This window comes from Equus quagga, chromosome 2 (assembly GCF_021613505.1).
Source record: "Equus quagga isolate Etosha38 chromosome 2, UCLA_HA_Equagga_1.0, whole genome shotgun sequence".
Taxonomy (NCBI): Eukaryota; Metazoa; Chordata; class Mammalia; order Perissodactyla; family Equidae; genus Equus; species Equus quagga.
In genome coordinates, this window is record NC_060268.1 from 158,795,661 (window position 1) to 158,823,253 (window position 27,593).

General features: G+C 54.5%; 1 protein-coding gene across 1 annotated transcript in view; it reads right to left on the bottom strand.

Annotated features, from left to right (window-relative positions):
* Nucleotides 1-636: 636 nt before the first annotated feature.
* COL17A1 (collagen type XVII alpha 1 chain) overlaps nucleotides 637-27,593 on the bottom strand; it is a 50,733-nt gene continuing 23,776 nt past the window's right edge. The window contains exons 18-56 of the mRNA XM_046654833.1: nucleotides 27,016-27,225; nucleotides 26,638-26,667; nucleotides 26,234-26,260; nucleotides 24,761-24,787; nucleotides 24,601-24,663; nucleotides 23,671-23,775; nucleotides 22,816-22,878; nucleotides 22,126-22,161; nucleotides 21,448-21,501; nucleotides 21,173-21,208; nucleotides 20,608-20,643; nucleotides 19,869-19,931; nucleotides 18,619-18,654; nucleotides 18,287-18,358; nucleotides 17,958-17,984; nucleotides 16,950-16,985; nucleotides 14,670-14,705; nucleotides 14,320-14,400; nucleotides 13,235-13,270; nucleotides 12,567-12,644; nucleotides 11,562-11,615; nucleotides 11,375-11,416; nucleotides 11,158-11,211; nucleotides 10,407-10,466; nucleotides 10,036-10,062; nucleotides 9,518-9,592; nucleotides 9,144-9,194; nucleotides 8,502-8,627; nucleotides 7,837-7,974; nucleotides 7,268-7,336; nucleotides 6,722-6,862; nucleotides 5,509-5,598; nucleotides 5,296-5,406; nucleotides 4,653-4,799; nucleotides 4,052-4,390; nucleotides 3,351-3,488; nucleotides 3,022-3,084; nucleotides 2,822-2,902; nucleotides 637-2,446 (exon numbers count right to left, since the gene is read on the bottom strand). Coding sequence (XP_046510789.1) covers nucleotides 2,391-2,446; nucleotides 2,822-2,902; nucleotides 3,022-3,084; nucleotides 3,351-3,488; nucleotides 4,052-4,390; nucleotides 4,653-4,799; nucleotides 5,296-5,406; nucleotides 5,509-5,598; nucleotides 6,722-6,862; nucleotides 7,268-7,336; nucleotides 7,837-7,974; nucleotides 8,502-8,627; nucleotides 9,144-9,194; nucleotides 9,518-9,592; nucleotides 10,036-10,062; nucleotides 10,407-10,466; nucleotides 11,158-11,211; nucleotides 11,375-11,416; nucleotides 11,562-11,615; nucleotides 12,567-12,644; nucleotides 13,235-13,270; nucleotides 14,320-14,400; nucleotides 14,670-14,705; nucleotides 16,950-16,985; nucleotides 17,958-17,984; nucleotides 18,287-18,358; nucleotides 18,619-18,654; nucleotides 19,869-19,931; nucleotides 20,608-20,643; nucleotides 21,173-21,208; nucleotides 21,448-21,501; nucleotides 22,126-22,161; nucleotides 22,816-22,878; nucleotides 23,671-23,775; nucleotides 24,601-24,663; nucleotides 24,761-24,787; nucleotides 26,234-26,260; nucleotides 26,638-26,667; nucleotides 27,016-27,225 — 3,014 coding nt within the window. The 3' untranslated portion in view covers nucleotides 637-2,390. The remainder of the gene's footprint in view (nucleotides 2,447-2,821; nucleotides 2,903-3,021; nucleotides 3,085-3,350; nucleotides 3,489-4,051; nucleotides 4,391-4,652; nucleotides 4,800-5,295; nucleotides 5,407-5,508; nucleotides 5,599-6,721; nucleotides 6,863-7,267; nucleotides 7,337-7,836; nucleotides 7,975-8,501; nucleotides 8,628-9,143; nucleotides 9,195-9,517; nucleotides 9,593-10,035; nucleotides 10,063-10,406; nucleotides 10,467-11,157; nucleotides 11,212-11,374; nucleotides 11,417-11,561; nucleotides 11,616-12,566; nucleotides 12,645-13,234; nucleotides 13,271-14,319; nucleotides 14,401-14,669; nucleotides 14,706-16,949; nucleotides 16,986-17,957; nucleotides 17,985-18,286; nucleotides 18,359-18,618; nucleotides 18,655-19,868; nucleotides 19,932-20,607; nucleotides 20,644-21,172; nucleotides 21,209-21,447; nucleotides 21,502-22,125; nucleotides 22,162-22,815; nucleotides 22,879-23,670; nucleotides 23,776-24,600; nucleotides 24,664-24,760; nucleotides 24,788-26,233; nucleotides 26,261-26,637; nucleotides 26,668-27,015; nucleotides 27,226-27,593) is intronic.

Sequence of the window (27,593 nt, forward strand, 5' to 3'; positions counted from 1 at the left end):
TTTCAGCACACACACTCCTCCTTGGGGAGGTGCTTTAAATATTTCCATCAACATATATACATGTACATATTTTTTATTTCATTTTTTTCCCTTGGGATGGATTTTATCACCAAACATTTCACAAACCATATGACCTCACGTTTGCTAAAAATACCCTTTTTGTCATTGATATGTTCATGCAAGATCCAGTAGACACTAGGCAGCATCACTTGGCAAATGTTCAGCTTGGCTGGAGAGAGGCATATAGCATGTCATTTTCTAATCCAGGAGCATTGCATATTATTGAGCTCATTCTTGACCTTTTTTTTTTTTTTTAAATGAAACAAAAGGGGCTGAGATCTATCGCCATCCAGCTGAGGACATATCTCATACCTCCCCATCCTTTTTCTGGGTCCTGTCCAGAGGAGGTAGCAGGTTTGAACTTTTACCCTATTTCACTTGGTCATAGACTCAATGAAGACTTGGCTAGCCTAGAAAGGTAAATCTAGTAACTAGCGGGAAACTCCTCAGTCTGATTAATCAAGATAACAATCATTCAAGGGACATCATACTTGAGCCCCTGAAGCTACTATTACAGAAATGAATGGACTCAGCTTTTAGGTAAAACTAAAATATTAAAAAGGCATGATGCAGTCATTCATTATACACAATGATAATTTTATTAGACAGTAAGAAGTTGTTTGAAATTCTGAAGGCCTATAAACTCATTTTTTGGGATTCCCGTGTTGATCCATAGCAAGTAGCAATCAGGATGTGATAAAGGAGGCAGACAGACCAGGCAGCGTGTTTAGTGCTTGCCTGGTTGGTGCTGCTAGCAATGGTTTGATACATTAGACTACATGTGTGTTTTTCCCAGGATAACACGTGAGACACTCAGGAGAAAATAAACAATCCAGTCTTTTAGAAGAGTAGAGGTGTAGAAGCAATTTAATTTAACTCCGTTTTTAATCGCCCAGCAATTGAGTGTCATAGGTTGTAACAAATTCACAAGTTGGCCAAGTGTAGCCTCTTCTGAAACTAAGGGTCTGATTTTACCATACATTTCTGTGGAGCATTTGATATTTGTGGATTTTTCCTTAATAGGAGTTTTGGTATTCCAAATATTATTACTTGCCCTGCGGTTGTAACTCCTTTGCACCAGGATACATCACTGCATTGATTCCAAATAATTTTGTTGCTTATCTGTTGCATATGTGTTTATTTCAAGTAACTTATGCTTAGGGAAACTCCAGATGGTTTGTAATATGGCCAGGTAGAGTTAGTAGTTGCAGATGAAGATCTGCCTTTAAAGATCTCAACGATTAAACAAAATGCCACGAACTGTGTCCCAAGATTCAACCGTTTTGTTTTCTTGTGTTTATAATAGTGTTAGAGTCAAACCAAAAAACCCAAAATATTTTCTTCCTTCCCTCCCCCCCTCCCTTTTACTTTTGTTAGATGGATCACATTAAACGTAATATTAAAAAAGAAAAAAAACCCTTTAATTGGAAATTTTGCAATTGAAATGACTTTTCATCTAATAGACCACGTAAATGTTTTTAGACACTGAAAAGTGCTTAAAAACCAACTGCGCCCAGTCCTTGTGCATTTCCTAAGTGCAGAACAGAGTGACATCTTTCACCGGCATCAGGTATCCTATTTCCCTCTCTCCCTTCCTTTCTTCCTTGCCCGTTGCCCTTCTTTTTCTCTTTGCTGCAGTCTAGTTCAGTAGAACATAGCTATCAACTCTAGCACAGACCTACGGATACACATCATAGCTACAGTCCATCAACCTCTCTAAGCAAGTGGAGATATGATTTGTAGTGAGAAATAACTATTAGAAAGCCTGTCACCACCTTCAGTGGAAGTGAATTTCTTAACTTTTTCTGTTGCAAGAGTTGCTTCTTAGAACTCTTTCCTGTGACTAGAGAATGCAGAGTGAACAGGGGAGCAAGGGGCCAGTAGCACAGCCTCAGAGCATTAACCAGAACACACCCCACCCATGGCACCCCTGGAAGCCACCCCCATCCTCGTCTTCCATTTTCTGGGCTCATTTTTAGGCAAAGCTCAAGGACTCCTGAGCCAACTTTTACGTAACTGGCTTTCCTGGGTGGGGGTTTGAACTAAGTGTTAAAGAAGCCAAGGGGCTCAGTTCTAGATAGCAGAGAAGTCAGACTCATTCTACAACGCTGCAACTACTCAAGTCCACCCACAGAGCTGTTTCAGATTGCATATCTTTGACCGAATTCTGTGTAGATAGTTCCAGACTAACACAAGAGTTCTAGTTGCCTATTGGCTGTGCTGTCTCAGGAGGCCGCAGAGAATCCAGCTTTTACCCTCTGGAGAGATTCTGACCTAAGTGCCATAAGCCATTGCAAGAACGGGTCCGGGGCTGTTCCGCCAAGGGTAGCTCATGGCTTGGTGGCGACACTTCTCCTTCTCCTCCTCCCAGCATAGACCTGGTCGCCTGAAAGTTAGAAGATGAATAGGAAGTTAAAAGATATCTTGTGGCCTGGGGAGACTTCAGCTTGGGCAATTACGGCAAGTGCGACCACGGCAAAACTGGCTTGAAAGATGAACTCTTTTGTAAGACTCTGTTTACTTAAATTGTTCGCCTTATTTCATTACCAGATGGGTTCTCCTTTTCCTCTTGCGCTGGCACTCTCCTTCCTCTCTCCCCAGCTTTCATTTGATTGTTATGCAAATTACCTTTGTTGGCAGCCTCTGCCTTTAGTAATTGGCATTTGCCTTAATTTCCAGGCTCAGTCTGGAACAAATTGCCCACTTCTCTGTGGAGTGTCAGCCTCCCAGCTCTCCAGAAACTGTGGCAGCCAAGCCTTACCTCTGTCTCCTTTTTCTCCCTTGTGCCCTCGGGGGCCGGGTGACCCAGGCCGACCTGGTGGTCCAGCAGGACCCCTGTCACCTAGGAGGACAGATAGGGGCGTGCTAAGTGAAGCAGGAGTGTGGGGCCTGGAGAGAGATGGAGGAGCGAGAGGTTGTTGTCACATAGGATCTTGGTGGCTGTTTCCTGCCACTGCTTACCTTTGGGTCCTGGGATGCCCACCTCTCCCTTCTGCCCAGGGGGTCCTGGAATGGCTCCATAAGCTGCAAGGGGGGAAAAACTGGCCTTAGACTAGAGATCACCCTGAAGCTTGGGAGGTAAAGTGATTTGTTCAAAGTAACACAGGTAGGAAGTGGGAGAGTTTGGACTTATAAGAGGAAAACAAAGCTTAGATTTTATGAAATTCTCAGCATCTCCGGTGTTAACAACTGGAGGTTTTTCGGGAGACTGATTTCTCTGGCGCAGCCCCCATGGGAGGCTGTGAGGCAGGTTAAGTGTCAGGAAAGCAATCGGGGGGGAACGCCCTTACTTCGGAAGAAGTCCATGAGGTCCTCGGTCACGTTGCTGTAGGCAGAGAAGACCTTGCTGATGCCGGGAGGCCCCTGGGGTCCAGGCCGGCCTGGTGGGCCCTGGACAGTGTAGGCCATTCCTTGTAGCAGGCCCTGACCTGTAAAACACCCAGAGCGTGGGCACCCTTTTCACAGCGGGGTACAGTGCCCACTGTTGTCTAACTCCTGCTGCAAGGAGACGACACTCGGGGCGGCAAGGGAAAGGCCCTGCCCCTCCTCTGTCTCCCCTGGTCACTGGCTCTGGCTCTGCCTCAGTGGGCTTTCATCAAAGGCTTCTGGACTGCATCCCTGGGCTGTAAGCCACAGGGAGAAAAGGCTTCTTAGCCAACGCCCTCCCTCAGCCCCGCCAGGAGACCATCATAATCACAGAGACTCTTCTGAGACCCACACAGGTTAGTTGGGAAGGCAAAGGCCAGAGACCCCCACATGCTGCATTCCCTGCAGTGGCTCCAGTCCTGACGGGGCCCCTCGAACTAAGCTGGCTGAGAATGAGGTGGGGCCTCCTGTCTTCAGTCCCTGCCCATCGGATTCCAGAATTGCTGTCCTCACAGCCTGGGTGCTCCGAAAATGAGAGGGTGAGTCTCCGGAGCCTGGATGTGGAGATGCTCTCGTGCTCCCCCCTCCACCCCCATAGCACAGAGATCTAAGTGTCCCAACTTACGCTGCAAGCTCTCGGACACCCGAACAGCCAGCTCGTTGTAATCCAGACCTCCAGCAAAGCCAGCCCCAAAATATCCGCCATTGCCACCATACATGCCATTTCCTGCTGCTGCCCCATAGCCTCGGCCCAGGCCCATGTCCAGGCCAAAGGCTCCCCCTTCGCCCAGGGAGCCTTCGCTGGCTCCTCCTATGCCCATTGAAGAGCTGTAGGAGCTGCCTGAGGAGGAGCTGCTACCCCGACTGTAGGGGCCATCCATGGACACTAGGCGGCTGTCCCCAGGTGGTCCCTGGGGCCCGGGAGGGCCTGGGGGACCAACGATGAAGCTGCGCACATCAGGACCTGTGGGAGGAAGCTGCATCAGTGGGAGCTCGGGTCTGGGAGGAGAGAAAGAAGACCTCTCCCAGGGTGTCAGGACAGGAACGTCCAGGCACTTGTGCACCGGGGGCGGGCGCCAGGTGGGAAGAAACTGGCTTTCCCCGCCACCGAGGGGCTCCCAGGTAGCTGGCCTCCAGGGGCCTCCAAGCCCCTGCTGCCCCTCTTACGGGGAGAAGCAAGGTCTGGGAAGGGGCACAGGAGGCACAGCAGTGTCAGGGGCACCTACTCGTGAGGTAGCTGATCAGTTCGCTCCGGAAGCTGTCGGTGTTTTCAGCTGCATATGTCGCCAGAGCTCCTGAGACTCCCGGAGGCCCTCGAGGGCCTGGGGGACCAGGAGGGCCTGGAGGGCCTGGGATGGATGACAAGCCGGCCGCTGAGTGGGAGGCAAGAGAGAGAGAAAGATCAGGCATCATCTGCTGAGACCGCTGAGTCCCCGGCCCGGGCTCAGGGCCGCTGTTGGCCCCCCCACCCCTGTGGAAAGGAGGGCTTTAGGCTGCCCCAGGTGAGGGGAGGAGTGAACGGAGGCCCGTGGCACGCGCACTTCCTGGCATCCCTCACACTCCCCATTCTGAGCCTCATCTCAGCCTTCCTCCGCTGAGAGCTGGAGCTCCCGGCTCACACCTGCTCACCTACAGCTCCTGAGGCCTCTAATGGCAGCACCTGGAGCACTGTCTCTCCCCACTCTCCCCCTCAGTGCCGAAAGCATGTCCCTCTCCAGGGCCCCAGTGCCCACCCTGGACATGCTCCAGGAGGACTTGGTGACTGGTGAATGGATTCAGCTCTCCACGCTGCCCTTGCTAGAACCTGTGAGAGCACCAAGGCTGGGCTGCCATCCTCTGCCCTCCTCACCCCTGCTGTCCGCGCCTTACTATGCAAGTAAGATGAGAGGTCCTCCACGCTGATGCTGGACCACGCGTTGCCTGGGATCCCTGGGGGCCCAGGGGGGCCTGGGGGCCCAATGATGCCTCTGAACTCAGACCCTGAGACATCAAGGGAGAGCAAGGAGTCAGCCATGGCCTGGGCCAAGGGGCTCTGCCTTCTGTCCCAAACCACTTGGACAGATGTCCCCTGCTCAGCCTTACCTTGGAGCAAGGAGAGGAGCTCCTCATAGGATGTTCCCGGCAAGCCAGGGGGCCCTGGGGGGCCAGGAAGCCCAATGCTGATTCCAGAACCTGGGGAACAAAATCCCAAGTTGTGATGGATTCAGATCAGACAGAGAAAGGCAAATGGAACCTCCTGTCAGAGAGGAAGCCAGACACAGGAGTGCTGTGGACAGAAGGGGCCCCAAAGAAGGGAAAAGAGAGGGGCAGCGGGAAGAGCCATGCAGAGAGAGTCACTCAGAGAGAGGGTCCCGAGTGAGGACACTGGGGTCCTAGGAAGAGGGCAAGTCAAAAATGCCCAGACCCTTCATCCTGCTGGGTGTGTGGGGGGTGCATGTGCGTGCACACGTGTAGAGAAGTGTGCGTGTGTGTGGGGAAGTGTGTGTGTGTCTACGGGCGGTCCCTGACTTACAGCAGTTTGACTTATGCTTTTTCAGCTTTATGATGGCGTGAAAGGGATACGTATTCAGTAGAAAGGAACTGTGCTTTGAATTCTGATCTTTTCCCAGGCTAGTGACATGCAGTATGCTACTCTCATGACGCTGGCAGCAGCAGCGACCGCAGCTCCCTGTCACCACGCGATCACGAGGGTGAACAGCCAATACACTCACACCCATTCTGTACCCAGACGACCATGCTGTCACTGTCAGCACAATATTCAATAAACAACATGAGACAGTCAACACTATTATAAACTAGGCTCGTGTTAGATGATTCTGCCCAGCCGTAGGCTAATGCAAGGGTTCTGAGCCGTGTATGCAGGCTGGGCCCAGCTATGAGGTTCGGGAGGTTAGGGGCCTTAAATGCATTTTCAACTCGTGATACTTTCTACTTAGGATGGGTTTATTGGGATGTAATCTTATAAATCGAGGAAGATCTGTAAAGAGAAGCGTGTGGGTGTGTGAATGGAGAAGTGTATCTGTGTGTCTGTGTAGAGAAGTGTGAGTCATGTGCAAACTCCATGCAGGACGGTGCCCAAGACACTCCTTTTGGTTTCCCTTGCCAGGCTCCTTGACCTGCTCTGGGGCCACAGGTCTGAATAGCCCTGAACTCCACTCCTTCCCTCTGGATTTGGGGCAGCCTGACAGGAGAGGGTCGGTGGGACCACTTCAGGGAAGTTCAGCACCCATGTCCCCAGCCAGGCCTCGTGACCACCCCTGCCTGCAGAGCGCAGGCCGGGAGGGCAGACACTCACTCGACATGTAGCTGAGAATGCGACTGCTCAGCTCTGCGTAGTCCAAAGACTGGAGGGACCAATCGCCACCGGCTCCTGGTGGCCCGGGGGGACCCTGAGGGCCCATCAGATACTGACGCAGGTACTGACGCACCTCATCCCCTGAAAGGAGAGGAGGCGCTAGCATGGACGCACCCCAGCCATGGGGCTCCCACGCCACTGGCCAGCCACAGCCTGGTCTCCCCACACAGACTGGCTCCCGAGCGATGTGTGAGCTCTGGGTTCCCAGGCCCATGGTGGGGGGCGGTCAGCAAGCTCTCAGGTACCCGAAGTGGCACCTGCCTGGTAGCCTGGCATGGGGGGCATAGGGGAGATTCGCTGCCCCCTTTCCAGTCAGCTGCTGACTTGCAAACAGCCAGGAGCAATGAGGGAGGGGTCCTTGTTCCAAAGGACCACCTCCCCTTTGCAGCCCTCACCAGGCTCAGACCAGGACAAGACGTGCCTGCCAAGTGCGGTCAGGAGACAGCAAAGGCGCTCCCACCCTCCAGCCCTCCGCAGGCCACTCACGCTGCAGCATGGCCAGGATGTCCTCAGAAGAGACGGAGGCCAACGACAGGCCGATGCTGGTCCCCGAAGCTGTCAAGAAGGAACCCTCGGGTTACCGCTGCTCTGTACAGAAGCAGCCCCCTCATTACTCCAGAATCACAGAGACCTGGTCAGCTCGCTGTGCCCATTTGGGGGCAATGAACGAATGGGGGCATCAGGAGGCTATCTTGAAAGCAGGAAAGGGCAAAGGTGGTTTTTGATTTTGTTTGGGAAGAAATGCAGTCTGTTTCCAAGAGTATGCTAACTCCTACCAGATCCTTCCAACCTGAAAGATGCCTTTTTATATACTTAGGACACCTCTGTCAACTGCAAGAGGGCTGTCTTAAAAATGGCTGTGCAGCGTGGCCTCTGTTCTCAGTCTGACAAACCCTTTCTGAAGCTCGGTCCCGGTGGCTGGTTACCGCGAGTTCAGAACTGAGCATCACATTCAGAAGGGAGGCAAAGCGAACAGCAGATTCAGAGCCGAGGCCCCAGGAACAGCGGCGGACCCTGGGAGGAAGGGGTGCTTCCAGGGGTGGGGAGAGGCTTACTCTGTAAGTAGCTCACGACGAGGCTTGCCAGCTCCGAGTAGTCAAAAGTCTCACCCCTGATGGTGGTGACAGGCCCTGGGGGACCAGGTGGGCCTGGGGGACCCTGAACTCCAGAGAAATAAGACCTAATGATGTCACCTGCCAACAAAGAAATAAAGCAAAGTCAAGCCCCCAAGAGGGCATGTCTTCCCCATGGATGACATACCCACCCAACCCCATGCAGGGCCCAAGGCACAGCCAGCAGGAAGCCTAGACTCCCCTTGTTACAGATGGAGAAACGGAGGCAGAGGCCTGTGCTGGGTCAGGTGGTGCTCGAGAGCTGTGGACCAGCAAGACCCCCGTCAGCTCCCCATTTGACAAAGCTCTGGTGCCCTCACATCCACGGGGATCACAGGGATGAGGTTGGGGGAGTGCGCGCAGGTGTGAAAATGTGCATGTGTGTGGCTGTGTGTGCATGTGGACGAGTGTGTGAGTCCCTCCTGGGGTGAGGATGAGGCTACGTGTGTGGACAGTGGGAGCTCATAGACTTACAGCCCTAGGTCCAGGGGTGAAAGACCTGAGCCTGGCCGTATAGACTGTTGCCCCCCAACACACACACACACACACACACACACACACACCCCACTCACACATGCACACTGCCCTCCTCTGACCCGGGCACTCACTCTGCATGTAGTCAGAGATGTACTGCTGAATCTCCAGGCCAGAGCTGCTGAGAGAGCCTGGAGGCCCAGGGGGCCCCGGGGGGCCTGGCGGGCCTGGCAGGAACATGGTGCTGGATGGTGATCCCCCTGCAGGAAGAAAGCCTGCTGAGCTGTGTCTCCACCCTGGGGTCAAACAAAGGGCCAGGTCCTGCTTCCAGGGTCTCTGGAGGGAGGCTCTTTCTCAGCAGGGAAAACAGGACAGTGGCAAAGAGACGGGTCCCCCCACAAAGGGAGGAAAGGAGTGCCTGTAGCAGCCACTGTCTGAAATGGGAGCTCTCCAGGCTCCTTCCTTTCCTTCGGCAACCTGCTCACCACCCCTCACGGACCCCTCGTCTCAGAACCCCCCTGGCTCCCAGGGTCTGTTCTCTTCTCCATCATTCGTCATCAGCATTGTTCATCGTCTTTATCATCCTGGGGTCCTTCCCTCCCACCCACCCCCGATCTTGTAACCTCTGTAAAGGCAGCTCAGAAATCCTAGCACGTGGAGAAAGTACTGACTTAACACTGAACCATGGGGAAATGAATGAACGAATGAATTCATTCATTGGCACGACCAGCCTCGCTTGAAGAAGGGGAGGAACTTTGGTCACTTCTGGTTCTTACCTTGAGAGTGACCACCAGGAACACCAACAGCCCCTGGGACTCCAGGATCACCTGAAATCCAAAACAAGGAGCCCTGTTTGTATCACCTCCTCCAGGAAGCCCTCCTTAGTTAAGTACAACCACACCTATCAGTCTGTGACTCAGTAGTTGTCCCCTGTCTCTTAGTCTGTTTCTGCAATGATACCACGAGCTCCCTGTGGGCAGAGACTATATCCCACAGCCCCGCCCCTTTTTCCCTCCAGCTTTTCCTTTCTGCAGCCTCTTCTTCCTCCCAAGCCTCTAGCACCAATAAGTACTGGCTGCACTCTATTCAGGCTCTGAGAGCCAGCCATGCTCCCACTCCTCACTGCCTTCTCGGCTGCTCCCTCACTGACCTTTGTCACCTTTGGGTCCCTGAGGGCCGGGTGGGCCTGGCGGTCCCTGTAGGTTGAGTCCGAGAGAACTGGAATCTGGAAGCCAACCACACACACAGTGCAGTCAGCCAGGGCTGGGAGAGGCTGCAGCCAGAGGCAGCCATGGCGCGGGGCTCGGCACTTACCTGAGGCTGAGAACCCTGGGAGGCCCCGCTCGCCTTAGGAACACACCGAGAGGGGAACAGTCCGCTGTGCTCTCCTCGCTCTCCCCAGGCCCCAGCCCTGGACCCCACCTCCACCTCCCCTCCCGAGGCTCCCCAAGACTCATGACTGCTGGGGCTGCGCTGCCCTTTGGGCAGTACCTAGAGCTGCCACACACACACACATAAATTCTCAACCATTCACAGAGACACACACTCTGATCTGCTCTCGCTTGTTTGGACCAAACTCATTCCCAAGAAGCTCAAGGCTCTTGGAAGGTCAGCTCTCGCCACCCCCACCCCTACCCCATGTTTGGTTTAATGTCAGCTCTACTGTACCTTGGTGTCCTCGGGGGCCTGGGGGGCCTGAGGGAAGAAGGCAAAGAGTTGTGAGACACAACCAACCAGGTGTTGTGGCTTCAAGGGGCCCATGGGGGAGGGGATGGGCTCCAGGGCTGGAGCAGACATAGAGCTTGGGGTTCCTCATGCCTCTCCACCCACCAGGCCAACGCAGAGGCAGGATTCTTTATAGAGTTTCTGACCACCATGCCTTCCCCCACCCCGTGCTCCAGACTGCTGAGCTCCTAACAGGACAAGGAGGATGAAGAAACGCCCCAGCTCATCCAGCCTCATCCAAACTCTCCTGGCCACCAGTTGGGTAAGCAGGAGGCACATATAGGCTCCTGTGCTCCCTAAGACACTGTTCTCACCTTGGTCTCCCTTGGGGCCTGGGGGGCCAGGTGGGCCTGGAGGGCCAGAGAAGAAGGTCTCTGCAGAGGAAAGAAATATTCTGAGTGTGGATGCAATGATGCTGGTGAGGGTGTAGCACCTAGCACAGTGCCTGTCATACTGTGGATGCTCAATCAATTCTTGTCAAATGGATGGTGGATGGGTGGATGGATGGTGGATGGATGATGGATGAATGGATGGATGGTGAGTGGATGGATGGTGGATGGATCGTGGATGGATGGTGGATGGATGATGGATGGATGGTGGATGGTGGATGGATGATGGATGAATGGATGGATGGTGGGTGGATGGATGGATGGAGGGATGGATGGATTTTCCGCTAGAGACAAGTTCTGGGCTACTGTTTGCTCTGAAGTTATTTCCACATGTTTCTATGTTGTACTGTCAGCATTTATCTCATTTCATGTGCATGTGTTCTGTCTGCTTTATTAGACCTGAGCTCCCCAAGAACAGGAACCAGGTCTCCCCAGTCAGTCCAGAAGCTCCCCAAGGGCAGCGCTGGCTCTCTCTCTCAGGCTAGGCTACCACGGGCTATCAGGGTGATCAGGTTGGCATTGTTCACCCTCTGTACATGCGTCAGGTAGCATGGAGTTTATGCAAACACACCTCCGGTGGAAATTCAGAAGGAGGAAGCATGTGAGTAGGTCAGGAAGACCATCCTGGGGCTAGGGCTGAGGTGGAGAACAGGCGTGACTTGACTCCCAACATTACCTGAGCCGGTCAGGAAAGATCCTGGTGGGCCTGGTGGGCCTGGCAAGCCTTCCCCTAGATAAGAGAACGCCCAAGACTTACTAATGCCAAGAAGTGGGCCAGGAACCCTCTGCCCAGGAGAAGGGGAAAGTAAGCTCTTTCCTAAGAGTCGGTCCAGAAGAAGGCTGGGCTCTGGGTTCCACGTCTCGTACCTCCCACCCAGGAGCTCAGCTCTCACCTGCTGGGCCTCGGGGTCCTGGTGGGCCTGGAATGGAAGCTCCTGCAGAAGACAGTGAGGAAGAGGCGATGCTAAACTCAGGAAGCTGATCCCGCCCCTGACAACAGGCTCTTGGCTTCCTCACTAAGTGCCTGAGTGCCCTGTCTCCCGAGATTCCCCACCTCCCACAGATCCCTGAGATGCTCACCTGGTGGCCCAGGTGGGCCAGGTGGGCCTGGGGGACCTCGTAAATCAAGACCTTCTATAGAGAGAAGAAAACAGAAATGAGCAAAAGCTGTCATGAGGCTGCTCTGTGCCGGCCTTACCCTCACCAGGATCGTCAGTGCCAAGCCCCCCAGGCTACACCCACCCCCCCCCACACCAGGCCCTGGGGCATGGCACACAACCCTCCGGGACCCCCTCTGCTGGGGGCGCCCCTCGCTCAGAGGCAGGCCAGGGCTGCTGTTGAACTTGCTGAGAGCTGATATGGGTGTGTGGAGAGATGTGTAGGAACGTGGCTGTGGGTCAGCCTCACTTCAAATCCCCACTCCACCACTTCTATCTGGCGGCTTTGGGCAAGTCCTCGACCTCTTTCAGCCTCAGCTTCCTCCGCTGTCGACCAGAGGCAACAGGACCTCTGTCACGGGGGCCTTGTGAAGACTCAGTGAGATGCCGTGGCACAACGTCTGGCCCACAGTGACTGCTAAACCACAGCTGGCTGTTGTCTTTGCTTTTCAAGTGTCCGTGCGCCCAGGTGGGAGGCCCTGCGGCATCTCCTCCTGAGATCTTTAGAGGACTTTGGGAATAGGAGGACCCAAGAGTCAGCCCTCCCAGGCAGGGCCTGTGGCTGAGAGCGCACAGAGCCTTGTTGTGGCTCTCAGTGAGTGGGGGATGCAGTGACATCACTCCTGCCAGTGACACTCACCGCATCTGGCTCACTTCGGAGGCCCCAAGTGACCCTGGTCCTCCTGGAATCCCGGGAACCTCTATGACAGCTGCCTCATCCCCAGTGACTCACCCCTCCCTCCCCCCATAGCTGACAAAACCCCTGCTGTTCCTTCTGGCTTGCAGTGCATTTCAGGAGAACTGGCCATCCTGACTCCCACGGGGGCTTGCAATGACTCACTGGTGCGGCTGCCCCAGGACCCAGTCACGGCCTCTCTCTCACTCCCACCCCTGCGTCACCTGCCCTGGGGAACATGGGGCCACTTACGGGTGGAGAGGACCTCGGAGAGGGACTGAGTGCTGCTCAGGAACGATTCACCAGCAAGCCCTGGCTCCCCTCGTGGGCCTGTGGGGAGGACACAGTTAGGGTGGGCACCGCCTGCAGTAAGCCATCACAGTTTCCCTCCGCAGAGCGTCTGGAGAGGCCCAGGTGCCCAGGGTGGGCGGGAAGCACAATGTGGGCGGGGCTAAGAAGGGGTGGGCGGGGCCAGAAAGGTTGGCTGTCAGCATTCCTGTCTTGCAGCCTCAACAGCCCAGGAGGAACTGCACCAGTTTTTCCTAAGCCTGACTGTGTTTTGGTATTTGGATAAATCACTGGACAGTGGCACGATGATGAGGGGCTGGCCCCAAGAGGCCTGAGGCCTGTGAAAATAGCCAAGCTTGATCCTGACCTGGGGGCCACAGAGCCCCAATCTCCTCCCTCCCGCATCCAGAGGACCCCTCCCTTCTCAGAAACACGGAAAGGGGTGAGAGGAGGTGTCTCCCATGGCAGTGGAGGCCTTGAAGGCCCGTGGTGAAGAGCTGGGTCACCCCCTCACCTCCTTTCCCAAAATGCTCGTCTCTCACTTGGCTTAAAGACGGGGGCCCAAGTCCACCCAGGGAAGGAAGCCTTCCCGCCGGAGCCCCCGACAGATGTTCTTCCAGGACGGGACATACCTTGCTGTCCTGGGAGACCAGCTGGGCCGATGGGGCCTGGAAATGGGGTTGGGGAAAAAAAGGGTTTATCACACCTCCAGGATCACAGTTCTAGAAAGAACTAAAGAAAAGGCAGGTGCCTGGGGACACATGTACCTTCCTCGGGGGGCATGGAACAGTGGCCCACGGAGGTCAGTGTGCTGATTTGAGAGCAATAACCAATTCGAGACCGGCCCCGTGGTGCACCCAGTGAGAAGTCCTCTGCCAGGCACCAGCGCCCCTGGGACGGCAGGGCTGCCCCCTCAGACACTGTCCTTCAATGGTTAGGGACTTCCAAGTGCCCTCAGTGCTCCCCCCGACCCCACTGGAGCTCATCAGGAGTGCAGGCTGACCCATGCTTGCATTGGTCATGTTAAATTACGTATTTCATTTACACATAAACATTTTTAAATAGTGAAAAAATAGATATAACAAAGTAACAGGCATTTTAGAAAAATAGAAAAAATTGTCACCCATATTTCTTTAATTTGTAAGCATTTTGTTTTATTTCTTTCCAGTATTTTTCTTTTTTTTGCATCTTGTAAAAATACAGTTGCCACCACAGAGCACACATCATCCAGCACTCTGCTCTTTTAAATAACACTATTATCTCCCAACTTGAAGCCTTCATAGTTTTGAGGTGACCTCATTGTTTTTGGACAATTTGGGGATATTTTCTTCAAATAGATTCCTAGCATTTTTGTTGCCCTTGATGCATATTATCAAATCGTTTTCCAAGAGGAAAAAACTTGAGGACTGAGAGCTCTGACTGGTCACACACTGGCTCTGGAGGCAGGAACAGCCCGGGTCACATCCTGACTCTGCCACTTCTTAGTCGAGTGACCGTAGGCAAGTCATTTACCTGTTCGAGCCTCCAACAGGGCTGCGGGGCCCAGTGTCCCAAGGCCTGCGCAGCTGCCTGAGCTGTCTGGGAGGGGCTTTCTCCACCCCTCCTTACTCTTCCCTGCACTCCTGCCCTGGGTTTCAGGATTTGAATGAAGACTGATATAGTCCGATACAACCTAGGCTCACTGCTGTTTTGGGGCAAAGCAAGGAAACCGACTGACCTGGCACACCTGGAGGTCCTGGGGGTCCCATGGCTCCAGGAGGTCCCGGGGGGCCTGGGACGGTGATAGTCGATGACCCCTCTGAAAACAGAAGGCACATGGAACACTCAGCCCTGCCCTTCTCACCAGGAGGTTCTGGGACCCAGGCCAGGCTGTGGGCCCAGCTCGCATTGCCTCCAAACTCCCCTCGCCCTCCTCGCCGCTGCCCCATCAAGCTCAGCATGGCATCCTGCCCCAAGCCCGGTGCCCGCAGACTGTGTTTCTCTGAGGACGTTAAGGCAGAGCCAGGGCAGATGCCCAGGACATGAGAGAAAGACATGAGAAGGAGGACCGCTCCTGGGCCCACCTACCTGAAGTCACAATCCTGCCTGGAGCTCCTGGTTCACCTGGGGGGAGCAAAAGGAGAGCGGTTGTTCCCAGGATCAATTAGTGGCTCAATAAATCATTTCCAAGGCTTCTGATTGCCTTTGAGACGCACTCCTGAGCCTCTAACCCTCAGGCTAAAGACATTTTAATGAACTGAAGGGGAGCCTGCAGGACGCATTAAGCACCAGTCTCTCTGCGGGAGACCCTGGAGGTCAGAGCATCCATCTTCTCGGCCTACATTAGCTTTTGGAAGAAGCTGAAACTCTGAAAAAGGGCTTCATTTGTGGATGTCATAGAGTTTGCCTTTCAGTGAGGCTGGAAAGAGGCTGACTTGAGCGTCATTCCCTCTCCCACACTCTATCTTCTCCCACATGCGGCATCTTAGGCTCTTACTGGGAATCACCTTTGGGAGAAGCCAAAGGACAGAGCAGGTGAGCCTGCGTGGTAGACCTGGCTCCCAGAGTGCTCAGGATGCTAGTTCCCTGAGACAATGTAGGGGCCGTGAGAGTAAAAGGAGGTTCTGTGGTTGGTAAGTCTGGGAAATCCTGAGTTACGTAAAGGTTAACCGCTCTCTTTTCTGCCTTCATCTTAGAGGGCTGCAAATGCTAATGTGCATGGAGGACTTCCAAGGAGAGGATGTCAGATTCACACTCTTCCCAAACTTATTGACCATTCGATGCCAACTGGATGAAGCATCTCTGGGACTGGAAATCCACAGGCTGGGGAACCAAGTGAGTGAGGTAGAGGATGGAAAAGCCCTCCCCTGGGGGTTCTTTAGGGGCCTCTTCTGTCACTTCCCAAGGTCTGTAGGCCATTCAGTCATCCACCCAACAAGGGATTTCCCCCTCAGGGAAAGTAGAGGGATGGGCTCTGCTTGCTCTGTGGGTCAAGGCCAAGAGGAGAAAGCACTTGAGTTTGTTTTGTTGGAACACCACCCAGCATTAGGTGAAACGTCCACCTCTTGTGCACATTGTCCACGGAGGGTCTGAAGTCCCCCTAGGGAAGGAAGTCATAGGCCCTTGAGAAGGGCTGGATGTCTGATATCCTCGGAAACCCCCAAACCTATGAGTCTCTTACTAAAGGTGCCATCAATCCATGAATAGATCTATGGGCCCAGAGATTTGTCTGCTTGCAATGTATGAACTCAGTTGTTATTATTTTGGAATTACATTTATTTGTCCTGAAAGAACTCCTTGGCCCAACCAGTGATTGGAAATAGCTTCTGGAAAGCAGTTATTACATTCCTAGGGTCCCCCCAAGGTGACAGTGACTGTTCATGACAGAACACACTGTACAGAACATCGGGGTTCAGGAACATGGAGTCACAGGGACAGAAAGAGAAACACTGTCCCTGAGCACTGTTTATCCCTGGACTGGCTCAGGGTTGGGGTCTGATGGTGCAGAACTGGACAATGGCAGAGGAGCAGAACAGGACAGGAGTGTCACTTGCGTGTTGGAGTCACCAAGTGGGCCCCAGTCAGACCCCTGAGGATGACTTTTCTTCTTAGAACTCTGACCCCTGAGGATGACTTCTCTTCTAGAACACTGACTCCTGAGGATGACTTCCCCTCTAGAACTCTGACCCCTGAGGATGACTTTTCTTCTTAGAACTCTGACCCCTGAGGATGACTTCTCTTCTAGAACACTGACTCCTGAGGATGACTTCTGTTCTAGAACACTGACTCCTGAGGATGACTTCCCTTCTAGAACGCTGACCCCTGAGGATGACTTTGACTGTGTCCTCTTAGTAGTATCTAGATGCTCCACCCTGCCTGCCTACAAGCCCCCTCTCAGAAAGGATGTGGCGTTCCCAGTCACACCGAAGCCTGCGTGAATGAAAAGGCTGAAAGTGGTTCCTATCCCACGGAAGGGTCATGTTATGGGAGGCCCAAGCCTAAGTGAGAGGGGTGGAGCACTAATGGGGGCATTTTAGAGGCAAGCCAGGGGATAGAAACGCTTTAGGGGGATAGCACCCTTCCAGATCCTCCTCCCACATCCAGTACCAAAGCCAGGCTCAGGATTGTGGGGCGGAGAGGTGTAGGGGGTGGGGGCGGGGCCGAGGATTCAGGGCTTGGTTGATGAGACCAAATGCCTGGCTCCCCAGCCTCACGGCCTTCCACTGAAGCCACTAGATGCCACTGTTGATCCAGGCTCCCACCAGAGAGGGGCCTCCCTCCTGCCAATCTCCTCTTCCCCCCTTCCCCCCGCCCCCTGCAAAAATGGCTAGTGAAAAGAAAGAATCTCCGATTTGGAAAATCACTTACCTTTAGGCCCGGGTCGGCCGGTGGTACCAGGAAGTCCTGATGCGATTAAAAACAAGTCAATCAGGATGATTTGGGCCCAGCAATTCCAGACACCCTCCGGTAGTAACAAGCGGCCAGTCACCTGGCACAGCTGCAGTCTCTGATTGACCCTGGAGGCCCGCCTGGCTTTGCCTTCTGCGTTAGCCCGGGCGGCCCCTTGGGGAGCGTCTTGCTCCGAGCCCTTCTCCTTCTCTGGGAAGGAGGGCCACAGCTGGGCTAGAGGGAGGCAGAGGCCCAGGGACTCAGCCCTGGGGGATCCCAGTCCCTCTGGGTTATGAGCCCCCTGCAGCCTGCAAAGCAGCTGTGGTCCCCACCCTGCCCTGCAGTGTGGGGAGCAGATGCTGGGCTTCCTATAACTGATGCAACACCCCCTCCTTGTTTTGTCTCCTGAGCTCCACTGGGGAGCATTTGAAGGATGTCCCTGTGTGCTCAACTTCTGGGGGGACCTCTGCTTGATTTCATTTTACACCTTTGCCTAATTTCCTCTAGGAGTTGGGGCTGGCTGTGGTTTTCTCAAATTTCTCAATCCAGATGGGTGCACACTGGTCCAACTATAGGACAGACTTGGACACTGAGTCTGTCCCAGAGAAACTGGGCCCTCAGCATGAGGTGAGCTCCCACTCCCTACCATGCCAGTGAGGGATCGGGCCTCTGTGGGGCTAATGGAACTCCCGTGCTCGGAGCCCCCTCTTAGGGGTTCCTGCACCAAAGGGGCTCAGGCAGACAGAATTGGCACGTGGTCTAACCTCATTTCTCCCAGAATAGCTTTCATGATTGTTCTGTGCATATTTTCCTTCCTAAAGTGCTTCTCAAGACTCACAGTAAAAGGAGCTGAATGCACTTTTGCTGGGGGGAGCGAGGGGAGGAGGAGAGGAGACTCTTAAGGTGGCTGGAGAAGCAGTTGCCGAATGCTGGCAATGGGAGGCTCAGCAGGCGGCGTTTAGAGGTGGGAGTGACCTGATGACTCACCCTGAGGTCCTTGGGGTCCTGTGAGACCTACGAAAATAAAACACCGAATTTTAACCCTAGACCATCAGGGCTGGCTCAAACTCTGCAATTTTTAAGAGACATCTTGCCCCTTTCTAGAATCCCTTGCTTTCAGCTGTTAATATCTCCCTCCCCAGTTGCCAGACATGGTGACTTGGAGGTGTCGGGGCCCACAGCCACTGCACACAGTACAAGCCAGCAGTTGTGGCAGTTCCCTGCTGAGCTGCTGGAGGAAAGTGGGATAAGGAGTGCGCACACATAGACACACACACACACAGCAGGGCTGTGGCTCCCTCTTTCCGCTCTGTTACCTGGCTTTCCTGGGTCTCCAGAAGGTCCTGGTGGGCCCCGGATTCCAGGCATCCCTGTAAGACCTTGTTCGCCTAGAGAGAGCATGACCAACATGGAAATGTTTTCCTTTTCGGAAGGCTGAACTGGCCAGCACAGCCGATGGTTTCTTGGGGTTTTACTGAGGAACTTGCTGGCAGGTGGAAAGGCGAAGGGGACAAGACCCAGACCTTGCAAGTTTCCACATGACGCTTGCCCTTCTGGTGTTATAACTAGGGGGATGGGGGCCGCGTGCTGGGACGTGGGCAGGGCTGGGAGGGGTAGGGAGAGTAAGGAGAGCAGATCAGTGACCAACCTCTTGGGCCTTGCTGTCCGTCTGGGCCAGCGGGTCCTAGGAAATCAGAACCACAGTGTCTCAGGGCCTCTGGGAGCTGCCCTGGGACTCCTTCCCTCCACTGTCCAACAGCCTCGCAGCAAGTTCCTCCCTGGGGGAGCCTGCACAGCCTGTCCCATAGCTGGCGACCACGGAAGAGGCCTGGGCATTGTCGCACTCAGCTGTCTCCTTGCCATTTTCCCCTAAACCAGTACTTGTCTGTCTTCCTGCTGAGAACCATTCCACGGTTCCCTGTTGCATCTCCAGCGCCTGTCAGAGGACTCAGCCCACCCCAGATGCTCCATAAATGTCGGCCCCATTTACTCAAGCTCCCGGAAGTCAAGGTTCTCCAAGTTCTTATCTCCTGTGCTCTGCGCATTAGCCTAACCTCTGTCCACTGGTGTCTTTCTGGGACATGGCCTTGCTTTTCCCACATTTTTGTCTTTCCTCACTCATTGTTGTTGTCTCTACATGGAATTTTCCAAATGGATCAAAATTATAAATCTTCCTTACTTTTTTAGGACCAGCCAAAAGGTCACCACCTTCATCCTTCCATTTAGGAGAAATCCTTCTCTCTACTGTATCCTCATAGACTCTCTACCTTTTACAGCACTGGGCACCTCACGCAGCGTTATCTCCCCTTGAAGGAGGTAAAGCGTCTGACTTGCCCAGCACGGCATCCTGCATGCAGTCAGCGCTTCCTGACAGCTTGTTAATGAACAAGATAGTAAATACACCACATCCCCACTGCTGCGGCTTCAACCCTCCTAGGACTTACTGCTAAACGCCTGGCCCTCTGTGGGGCCTTGGCCAGCTCCCATGTCCTGGCTGACAGGCCCCTCAGTGAGGGTCAGCAAAAGGGCTGGACGCTGGCTCTGGCTGTGAGACCAGCCCTGGAGTATCAGGGCCATGCCTGGAACACTGAATTTCCAAAGGACCTCAACACCTGTTCATCCTCCCTGGGGACCTGGGTGGCTTAGTGGCAGGAACCAGGGTAGATGGGCTGTGCCCTGCCAAGCCCCCCAGAGCAGTGAGAAACCCACAGAGACAGCTGCAGCTCTGAGCCCCAAGAGGGATGCCCAGACCCAGAAACGGCCTGTAAATGGACCCTTTACCAGGGCGTGGGCAGACTAGAGAACAGGAGAGGCAACGCTAGAAGGATCTAGACTCTAGGGCCACGATGACAATGGGAATGGGGCAGACCACTGCATTCGTCTCTTGGGGATACTCACCCATAGCTCCTTTAGCCCCGGGCTCGCCCACAGAGCCAGGCAAACCTCTCAAGCCAGGCTCGCCTGCGAAGGAAAGGGGCTAGCTGGTTGGAAGCTTTTAAGCAACGTGTGCTTGACAGTAGTGGGATGCTCCACCCTCTGTACCCACCCCCAAGCCTGCCTCCTCCCCAAACAGAGAAGCTTGGGATCAGCGGATGGGGACGCAGCGTCAGCTTTGATCCTATGGTCAGGGCCCCAGGGGCACCCCCGCCCCTAGGGCAGTAGGCACAGACTGGCCCAGAAGCCACACCTGGTCTGCAGGGGCACGTGGAGGAGTCTTATTTCCTTGGCAACAGAGAACTGCCCCTTATAGCCCAAGCACTGTTACTATTAGTTTCCTTTTTAATCAGGCAGGTTGTCAGGAGGTAAATGGCGGAGAGGGTGAAAGTACTGCAAACTTTCTGCTACTTTGGGAAGAGCTTAATTTTCCCAACTGGATTCCCCCAAAGAATCAGAGGAGAACATAACCTCCTTTCCTGCCCCAGATGTTTACTGTCTGGACTATACAGTTGGACGCTGGTTCATACTCCATTCAGTGCTTTATTTTATCTTGTTATTGTTTTTTCTAGATTGCAAGTTCCCTGAAGGTTTTTAGACAGTGACTGTGTCTCATCCTTCTGTATTTTTTCCCAACTCCAGCGCCCAATGGATTTACGAAAAGTCTTCAATGGATCAAAGTAGACTCCTGTGTAGGACTGACCTGTGAGACCTCGGGGTCCTTTTTCACCTTGGTCACCTAAAATGAACATGGGGTGGGGTGAGGAGGAAGCGTCAGTCAGGAGCAAGGAAAACAATCGCACGCAGTAACAGGGAACCCTGGCTGCGGAATGCTTCTCATTGTATCTGTGAGCTCTGGATGTCGGGGACAACATGGCACTAACGAAGCCAGATGACACGATGGATCTCTCCCACGGTCAGGACCCACCTACAAACTCATGCCAGCCCCTGCTGTCACACACATGGGTGCTGTGGACACAAGGGGGGCCAGACTAGAGGGATGCCTCAGTGCTGCATCCTCACCACCCCGAGGACCACCGAGCATTGCACTGTGATGTTGGTCCAACGTTGCTACTTCATTTTCCCTCTTTGTGCCTCAGTTTCCCTATCTGAGAGGTTGAACTAAAATGAGCTCCGGGATCCCTCCAGTCCTGGGGTCCAGGAGCCAGTGTCATCTGCGTTCTTGGACCCCAGGGCAGGGGTCACACCTGGGTTCCCAGGAGTTGGAAAACCGTGGTGATGTCTGAGTGGCAGTGGGAGCAACATACCTTTGGATCCTGGTGGTCCCATAGGCCCTTTGTCACCTGAAAAGGAAATGGACACCTTGGTGTAAAGAGCCCTGGAAGGGACGACCAAGAAGGGGCAGTGTCTGTGTCTGAAGGCAGGCTCCCCGCTGTCCTGACCTCCCCTTCCCCTCACTCACCTGTCAGCCTGCACAGGCTGGTCATGTCCGTCAGACCCTCCCTGTCCCCCAGACCTCCTTCGTGAGTGAGAGGCATCCACAGGTGACATCTCCTTCCCCCGACCCGTCCTCCCAGCTTACCTTTGACACCAGGGAGTCCCGCTTCGCCTCGGAGCCCTTGGAGACCTATAGCGCCTGCAAGCAGAGGAAACCATGTGGTTGTCCCCAGCTTTGGAGGGACGGAAACACACACGCACACACATGTACACAGGTACACACCCAGACGCACGCATGCCCACATGTAGGCACACACATGCACAGACACACAGGCGCACACACACACCAAGGGCTTTCCATGGGCTCCTCCCCACGTCCCTGCTACGCCATCCTGTCCCAGGTTCCTTGCCCCCCGGATTACCAGGCCCTGGGCAGAAGGATGCCTCACGGGCCCTGGCAGAGACATTGGCCTGCATTACAGTGTGGGCTGCAGCTCGGGGTGCCCAGGATGGCAGGACGAGCTCTTTGAGCCACAGGGGCTGAGGTAGAGGCAGACACTCGCTCAGATCAAGGCAGGAGGGGGCCGTCTGCTGCTGAAGCTGCTGGAGGGCCTCGTGCCCCGAGCCAGGCGAGAGTGGATCTCACAGGGGCCCCAGGTCCCCGACCTCGGCCACAGGGCCACACGCGTGGATGTGAGTTTCGTGTCTCCAGGTGGCTCTCTTTATAATTGCTCCTTGTGCTTTAAAAATGTTTGTTTTTGCTTTTTACACCCCTTTCTCTGCCCCAGAAATAGCATCTATTTATAAGAAGAAGCACACTGACCTGGGGGGCCCTGTGGGCCGGGAGAACCGCTGGAACCTGAGAAGGATGACAAGACAACAATTATCAGAAGGGTCAGGCACAGGCCAGGGCCGTCTGACCCCATGGTGAAGGGTGGGTGGGAGAGCTCCCTGCCAGGTGAGGGCTGTGAGTGTGGGTGTCACCCATATGGTGTGGGTTCTTGCCAGGACCCCGGAGTCAGTGGGTCCAGGAGTGACCCCAGGGCAAGGTTCTCCTTAGGGAAGAAGCTGTAGCCGGGTGGGATCAAGAGACCCCTCTATCCTTCCCAGTCAGAGTAGAACCTTGGGGCTGGGGCAGGGGTAGGGAGGAGAGGTGACCAGATGGCATCCAACTGTGAGAAGGCCCCATTGGCCTGGATTGTCCAGACATGTTCCTCTCAGATGTGTGCATCTGGGCCCCAGCCAGGCGAGGAAATTGTCTGACTTCTGATATCCTGATCCATCTACCCACTTAGGGGCCGTCAAAGAGAGATGGAAATGTGGCTCCCAATCCACCATGGAGCCAAAAATATGGCCCCAATCCTGACCCCTACGGACTCCTTTGTAGGGGAGCCCTCCCTGGGCCCATGGACCCCGGCCAGGCCTGGGCTGGTGGGTTAGGACTGTCGGGGATGCCAGCACCTGGACCTCTGTGATCCATCCTGGACGTGGCAAACTTGGGCACTTGACTTACCTTTGGGACCCACAGAACCTGGGACACCAGGTGGGCCCTGAATGCCCGGCACACCAGCAGCCCCTGGGGAGAAATGAGCACTCTGAGAGTGGCCCCTCAGTTTGGTTGTCTGCCCAGCCTGGTGGTATCATTTGTGTGTGTGGTGAGGGGACACTCCTCACCCTGCTGGTGATCTCTGATCCGTTTGGTGCCTCCATGAGGCCACAAGTCACCAAAACACCTTCAGTTTCTACCCCAGAGCCCTCACATTCCACAAAGTCTGGCACCCAGTAGGCGCTCAATAAATATTTGTTGCCTGGCTGAGCAATATTTTTAAGAGAAAATGAAGTTAACAATAAAGCTTCTTGCTCACGATCTTTTGGCATCAAGAGAATTTCTGGAGTCTGCGCTTAGTTTCCCCTGATAAAAGCAGATTCATGGTTAAGAATCTAATTGCAAAATCTTCCCAGCCTCCTCCAGGACTGGGCCCGTGTCTGGGGCTTTCTGTGCCTCCTTCCCTGCCTAGTTCCAGCCGCGAGAGGCTCAAGGGCCTGCACCCAACTCCGCCTTCGGTCAGGTACTGACTGCCCTGTGTGGAGGCCCTGACCCCCTGCCCCCAACTAGGGAAGACCCTTTCTCCTGTGACCGTGTTCCCATGGATTGCGAGCACTGTAGGGTTCTCAGCCCTAGGCCTGCAACCACAGCCAGCTCACGCCCCCTCCTTCGACCACTGTTTCCACAGGGCCTGGCACAGACCCCCACTCCTGGCTCAAGGCAGGGGCTCAGCAAGTGCTAGTGAAAGAAGGAGGGAGGGAGGAAGATGTAAGGAGGAAGCAGGGAGCTGCTACCCCTCCCCGTGAAGGCATCGCCTCTTACCTCTGTCCCCTTTCTCTCCAAACCCAGGAGGCCCTGGTTCACCGCGAGGTCCCGCGGGGCCTTCTCGCCCTCTCTGGCCCATGGGTCCCTCCATGCCGGGCTCTCCTACAGAAGGGAATGGCCACCTCACAGTTAGGACCTGGTGCCACAGGAGCCTCCACAGCGGTCTGTCTGCTTCTCTCCTGCCCCCTGTAGCCCAGGCTCAACCCAAAAGCCAGAGGGACCCTTCGAAAAGGCAAGCGGATCAGGTCCTACCTCTGCTTCGAACCTGCAAAGGGCTTCTCAACTCACTGGCGTAAAAGCCCAAGTCCTCACAAGGGCCTCCAAGGCCCACAGGGTCGGCCTCGCCCGCTGCCCCTCCCTCTGGACCCTCTGCCTCCCTGTGGCCTCCAGCCAAGGCCTCCATCCCCTCCTCCTTCCCTTCCTCCCCCTCCCCCTCCTCCTCCTTCTCTCCCTCCTTCTCCTCCCCCTCTACTTCCTCCACCTCCTCCTCCCCCTCCTCCTCCTCCTGCTGCTCCCTGATCAGTGGGGGCACCCTTGCCCCTGGGCCTGTGGCTGTTCCCTCTGCCTGGAATATGCCCCCCAGATCTCCTGGTGCCTGGCTACCTCACTCCCTTCAAGACTTTGCTCAAATGGCGCCTTCTCGGTGAGGGCCCTATTTAAAATTACCCCCTCAGCACTCCCACTGCCCTGCCGAGCTCTGTCTTTGCCATTTCACCAACCACCTCCGGCTCTGCTATGTCCTTTTCTTATTTATCAGGTCAGCTGCCCTTCTCCCCCACCAAAATGTAAGCAGGGGTTTCTCTGTTTTGTTCACTGATGTCTCCCCAGCACCTAAAACAGGGCCTGGCACACAGCAGGCACTTAATAAACATTTATTGAATGAGTGAATGAATAAGGGAATGAGCGAATAGAAAAAGTGACTCTTACCCACGCTGCCTTTTTGTCCCTTTGGTCCTTCTGGACCTGGGTGGCCCAAGGGCCCAGGGATACCTGTGGATACACAGAATTTCTCAGCCCTGTTTCCTCGCAGAATCGGGAGCCGGGACTGAGAGCCGGCAATCCCAGCCACGCATCAGAAGTTACACACCTGGAGTCCCAGGGAGTCCTCGGTCTCCTGTGGGAACAGAGACAAAAGAGAGAGGTCAGCCAGAGGACTCGGGCCAGCTACTCAGAGGAGCCGCTGGTGGAATTCAGGTAGGATTGCCAAATTTAGCAAATAAAAACACAGGGTGCTCAGTTAAGTTTGAATTGCAGACAACGTCAAATAAATTTTTACTATAGGTATGTTCCATCTAACATCTGGGACTTACTTATAATGAAAAACTTTCTGTTGTTTATTTGCAACTCAAGTTTAATTGGACACCCTGTATTTTATGGCACCGCAGGCTGAGGGGCTCTGGGACCATTGGTCCCCGTCCCCGGCATGGTCAGGAGGGGTGTGTGGCCTGCTGGCTGAAGCCGTGGGGAAGGGGGCTGAGGAAGTGACCCAGGGTGTGCGCATGGCAGCAGGGAATCTTGATGAGAAGTGGAGGGCCACCAAGCGGAGGAGCCCCAATTCCTGCACTGGGATCTCTTGGGAAGGGAGGTGGAGCTGGGGACAGAAAGGTGGCCCTGTCACCTTGAACAGTGTTTCTCAGAATGGACCACGCGCCCTTGGCCTCAGAGCCACACAGGGTGGCCAACACTGCAGGCTCCGGGCCACCCACACCTGCGGAATCAGAGGTTCTGGGAGTGGGGCCCAGAATCTTCTGGCAATTCTTAAACGCACTGAAGTTGCAAACTCCACTGGGCTAGATCAAGGGGCACTGCTGCCGTCACTGGGATTGGAAACCTCTTCCTCCCACCCGTGGGCCTGTCCACTGATTGTCAAACCACTTTTCTGAGGAAATATGTCAATTTCCCACAGCACCTAAGTGTGTGCCACATAAGTTAGCACGTGATTGTCCCCCAACTAAGATGGCGGGGCACCTTTTCCTGTGAATATGTCCTGCCTCCTTGCTAGACTACCTGCCCTTTGAAGGCAGGTGGTGTTGCTCCTACTGGATTTCCCCCACAGGGTCCTCAGTGCTGGGTTCTACCCCCAGTCCCCGTTGGCTAAGACCCCCGAGAGCAGGCGGTGGTTCCTGACCTGGTTCAGCCGAATTAACCTGGGGTGGGGAGGTCTAGCCCCAGAACAGCTGATGCAGGAGCATCTGATTCCTGGCAGGACCCAGGAATCTGTATTTCTAGAAATTTCCCTTGAGGATGTATAGTAGCAGGCCCTCAGACTGCCCTTTGGAGCTGGGAGAGAAGTGGGCCCTTGACGCATGCCACCTCAGGGTCCTTGTTCTGAGGGTCCCTGGGGCCCTGAGAAGATGTAGGTGCTGCCTCAGAGATGTATAGCCCTGCGGTGTCATGAGCCCCCTGCCCCCAAGGGCCTGCAGACTGCTCTGCAGTTCACGGTCCCGCTGCAGAAGGGGGATGGCAGGAGAGCGTGAGGGGGGTTTCTGACGCTTGCTGATTGCTTTAAACAGTTGACCCTCGCAAATATTTAAGGTAGAAATTTCCATGTTCTGTTTACCTTTAGGGCCTTGACTTCCCATGTCACCTAAAATCAGAAAGATATGAAAATTGTGAGATGAGGTGAGAACCCAAGGGCCCTTCTCTCCCCATATGCTAAGACCAGCTGAGAATCCCTAAACTGCGTTTCAAGGTGAGTCGGCATGTGGCGTGGGCCCCTTTCCATCTCTGCCTGTGTCACTAGGGCACGTTGCTGGGCTTCCCTTACATGATGTATTAGGTCCCTTCCCGTTCCAGGATGTTCTAACTGCAAAGTCAATTCTCAGCCCTCCCAACAGATACTGTAAGGTCTTTCCACTGCTCATCTTTCAATTTGGAAACAAGAAGAGTTTTCCAATCCACCCAGAAAACCCACTCCAAGTGCAGGAAATGAGAACAGGGAAAAGTCTTGATCCACTGCAGTACCTTTAGGGCCCGGGCTTCCTCGGAGATTTCCTAGAAGGGAAAGGAAACCCTGTGTTAGCTGCATATCCTCTGTGTCACACACACACACACACACACACACACACACACACACACACGGCACAGTAGGAAGAAAACCAAGGCTAGGACTAGCAGTCAGATTCTAAAGTGTGCTAGCTGGGTGACCTTGGGTAATTCTCTCCAGGTCTCGGTTTTCCCAACAGTAAAATGGGCTCGCACACTGGTCCTCCCAACACAGGACTATCAGAGGACTGAATGAGGAGACAGTTCAAGAGTCCCCTGAACGGGGCACTGCTCCACCCGGAGACAAAGGAGCCAGTGACCGGGAGGGGCTGGCTCTTTGCCTTGCCGCTTGCTCACCGTTTTCTTGTTCCATCATCAGCTTGTTCCTCACGAATTCCCAGAGCACCTCCTTCTGGCCGTCGTCGTAAAGCCCAGTTTTCCCCATGCCTTTTCCCACCTCAGGCTTGTCACCCTGCACCTGAGCCTCGACCTTCTCTTCCATAACCCGCATGTTCCTGGTTTTCTCCAACTCGTCCACACGCGCTTTCAGCTTCCTCACCTCCTCCGCTGAAACGGACGCATGAGGCAGCTCAGCCCGAGGGGCAGAGCCGGTCCTTCCAGGCACACACTCACTCCTCAAGGGAGCCTGGAATGGGGGCTCCGGGCTCTGTGGCGGTGTGCCACTGGGGACGTGTTGCTGGAATATTTATGCGGAGACACTCTGTTGTGGCTCCAGAGGGATTAACCTACTTAAAATCATAACTGAGCCTTAAAGAAACCTGGCCTGGGAGTCAGTCTTCTCATCTGAGACGGTGACAGAGGTGGCCCTCACTCTCCCCGGGAGCTGGTGTGGAACAGCAACAGAGCATGGAAAGCAAAGGATATTTATCCAAAGAACATGAAAACACTAACTCAAAAGGGTATCTGCACCTGTA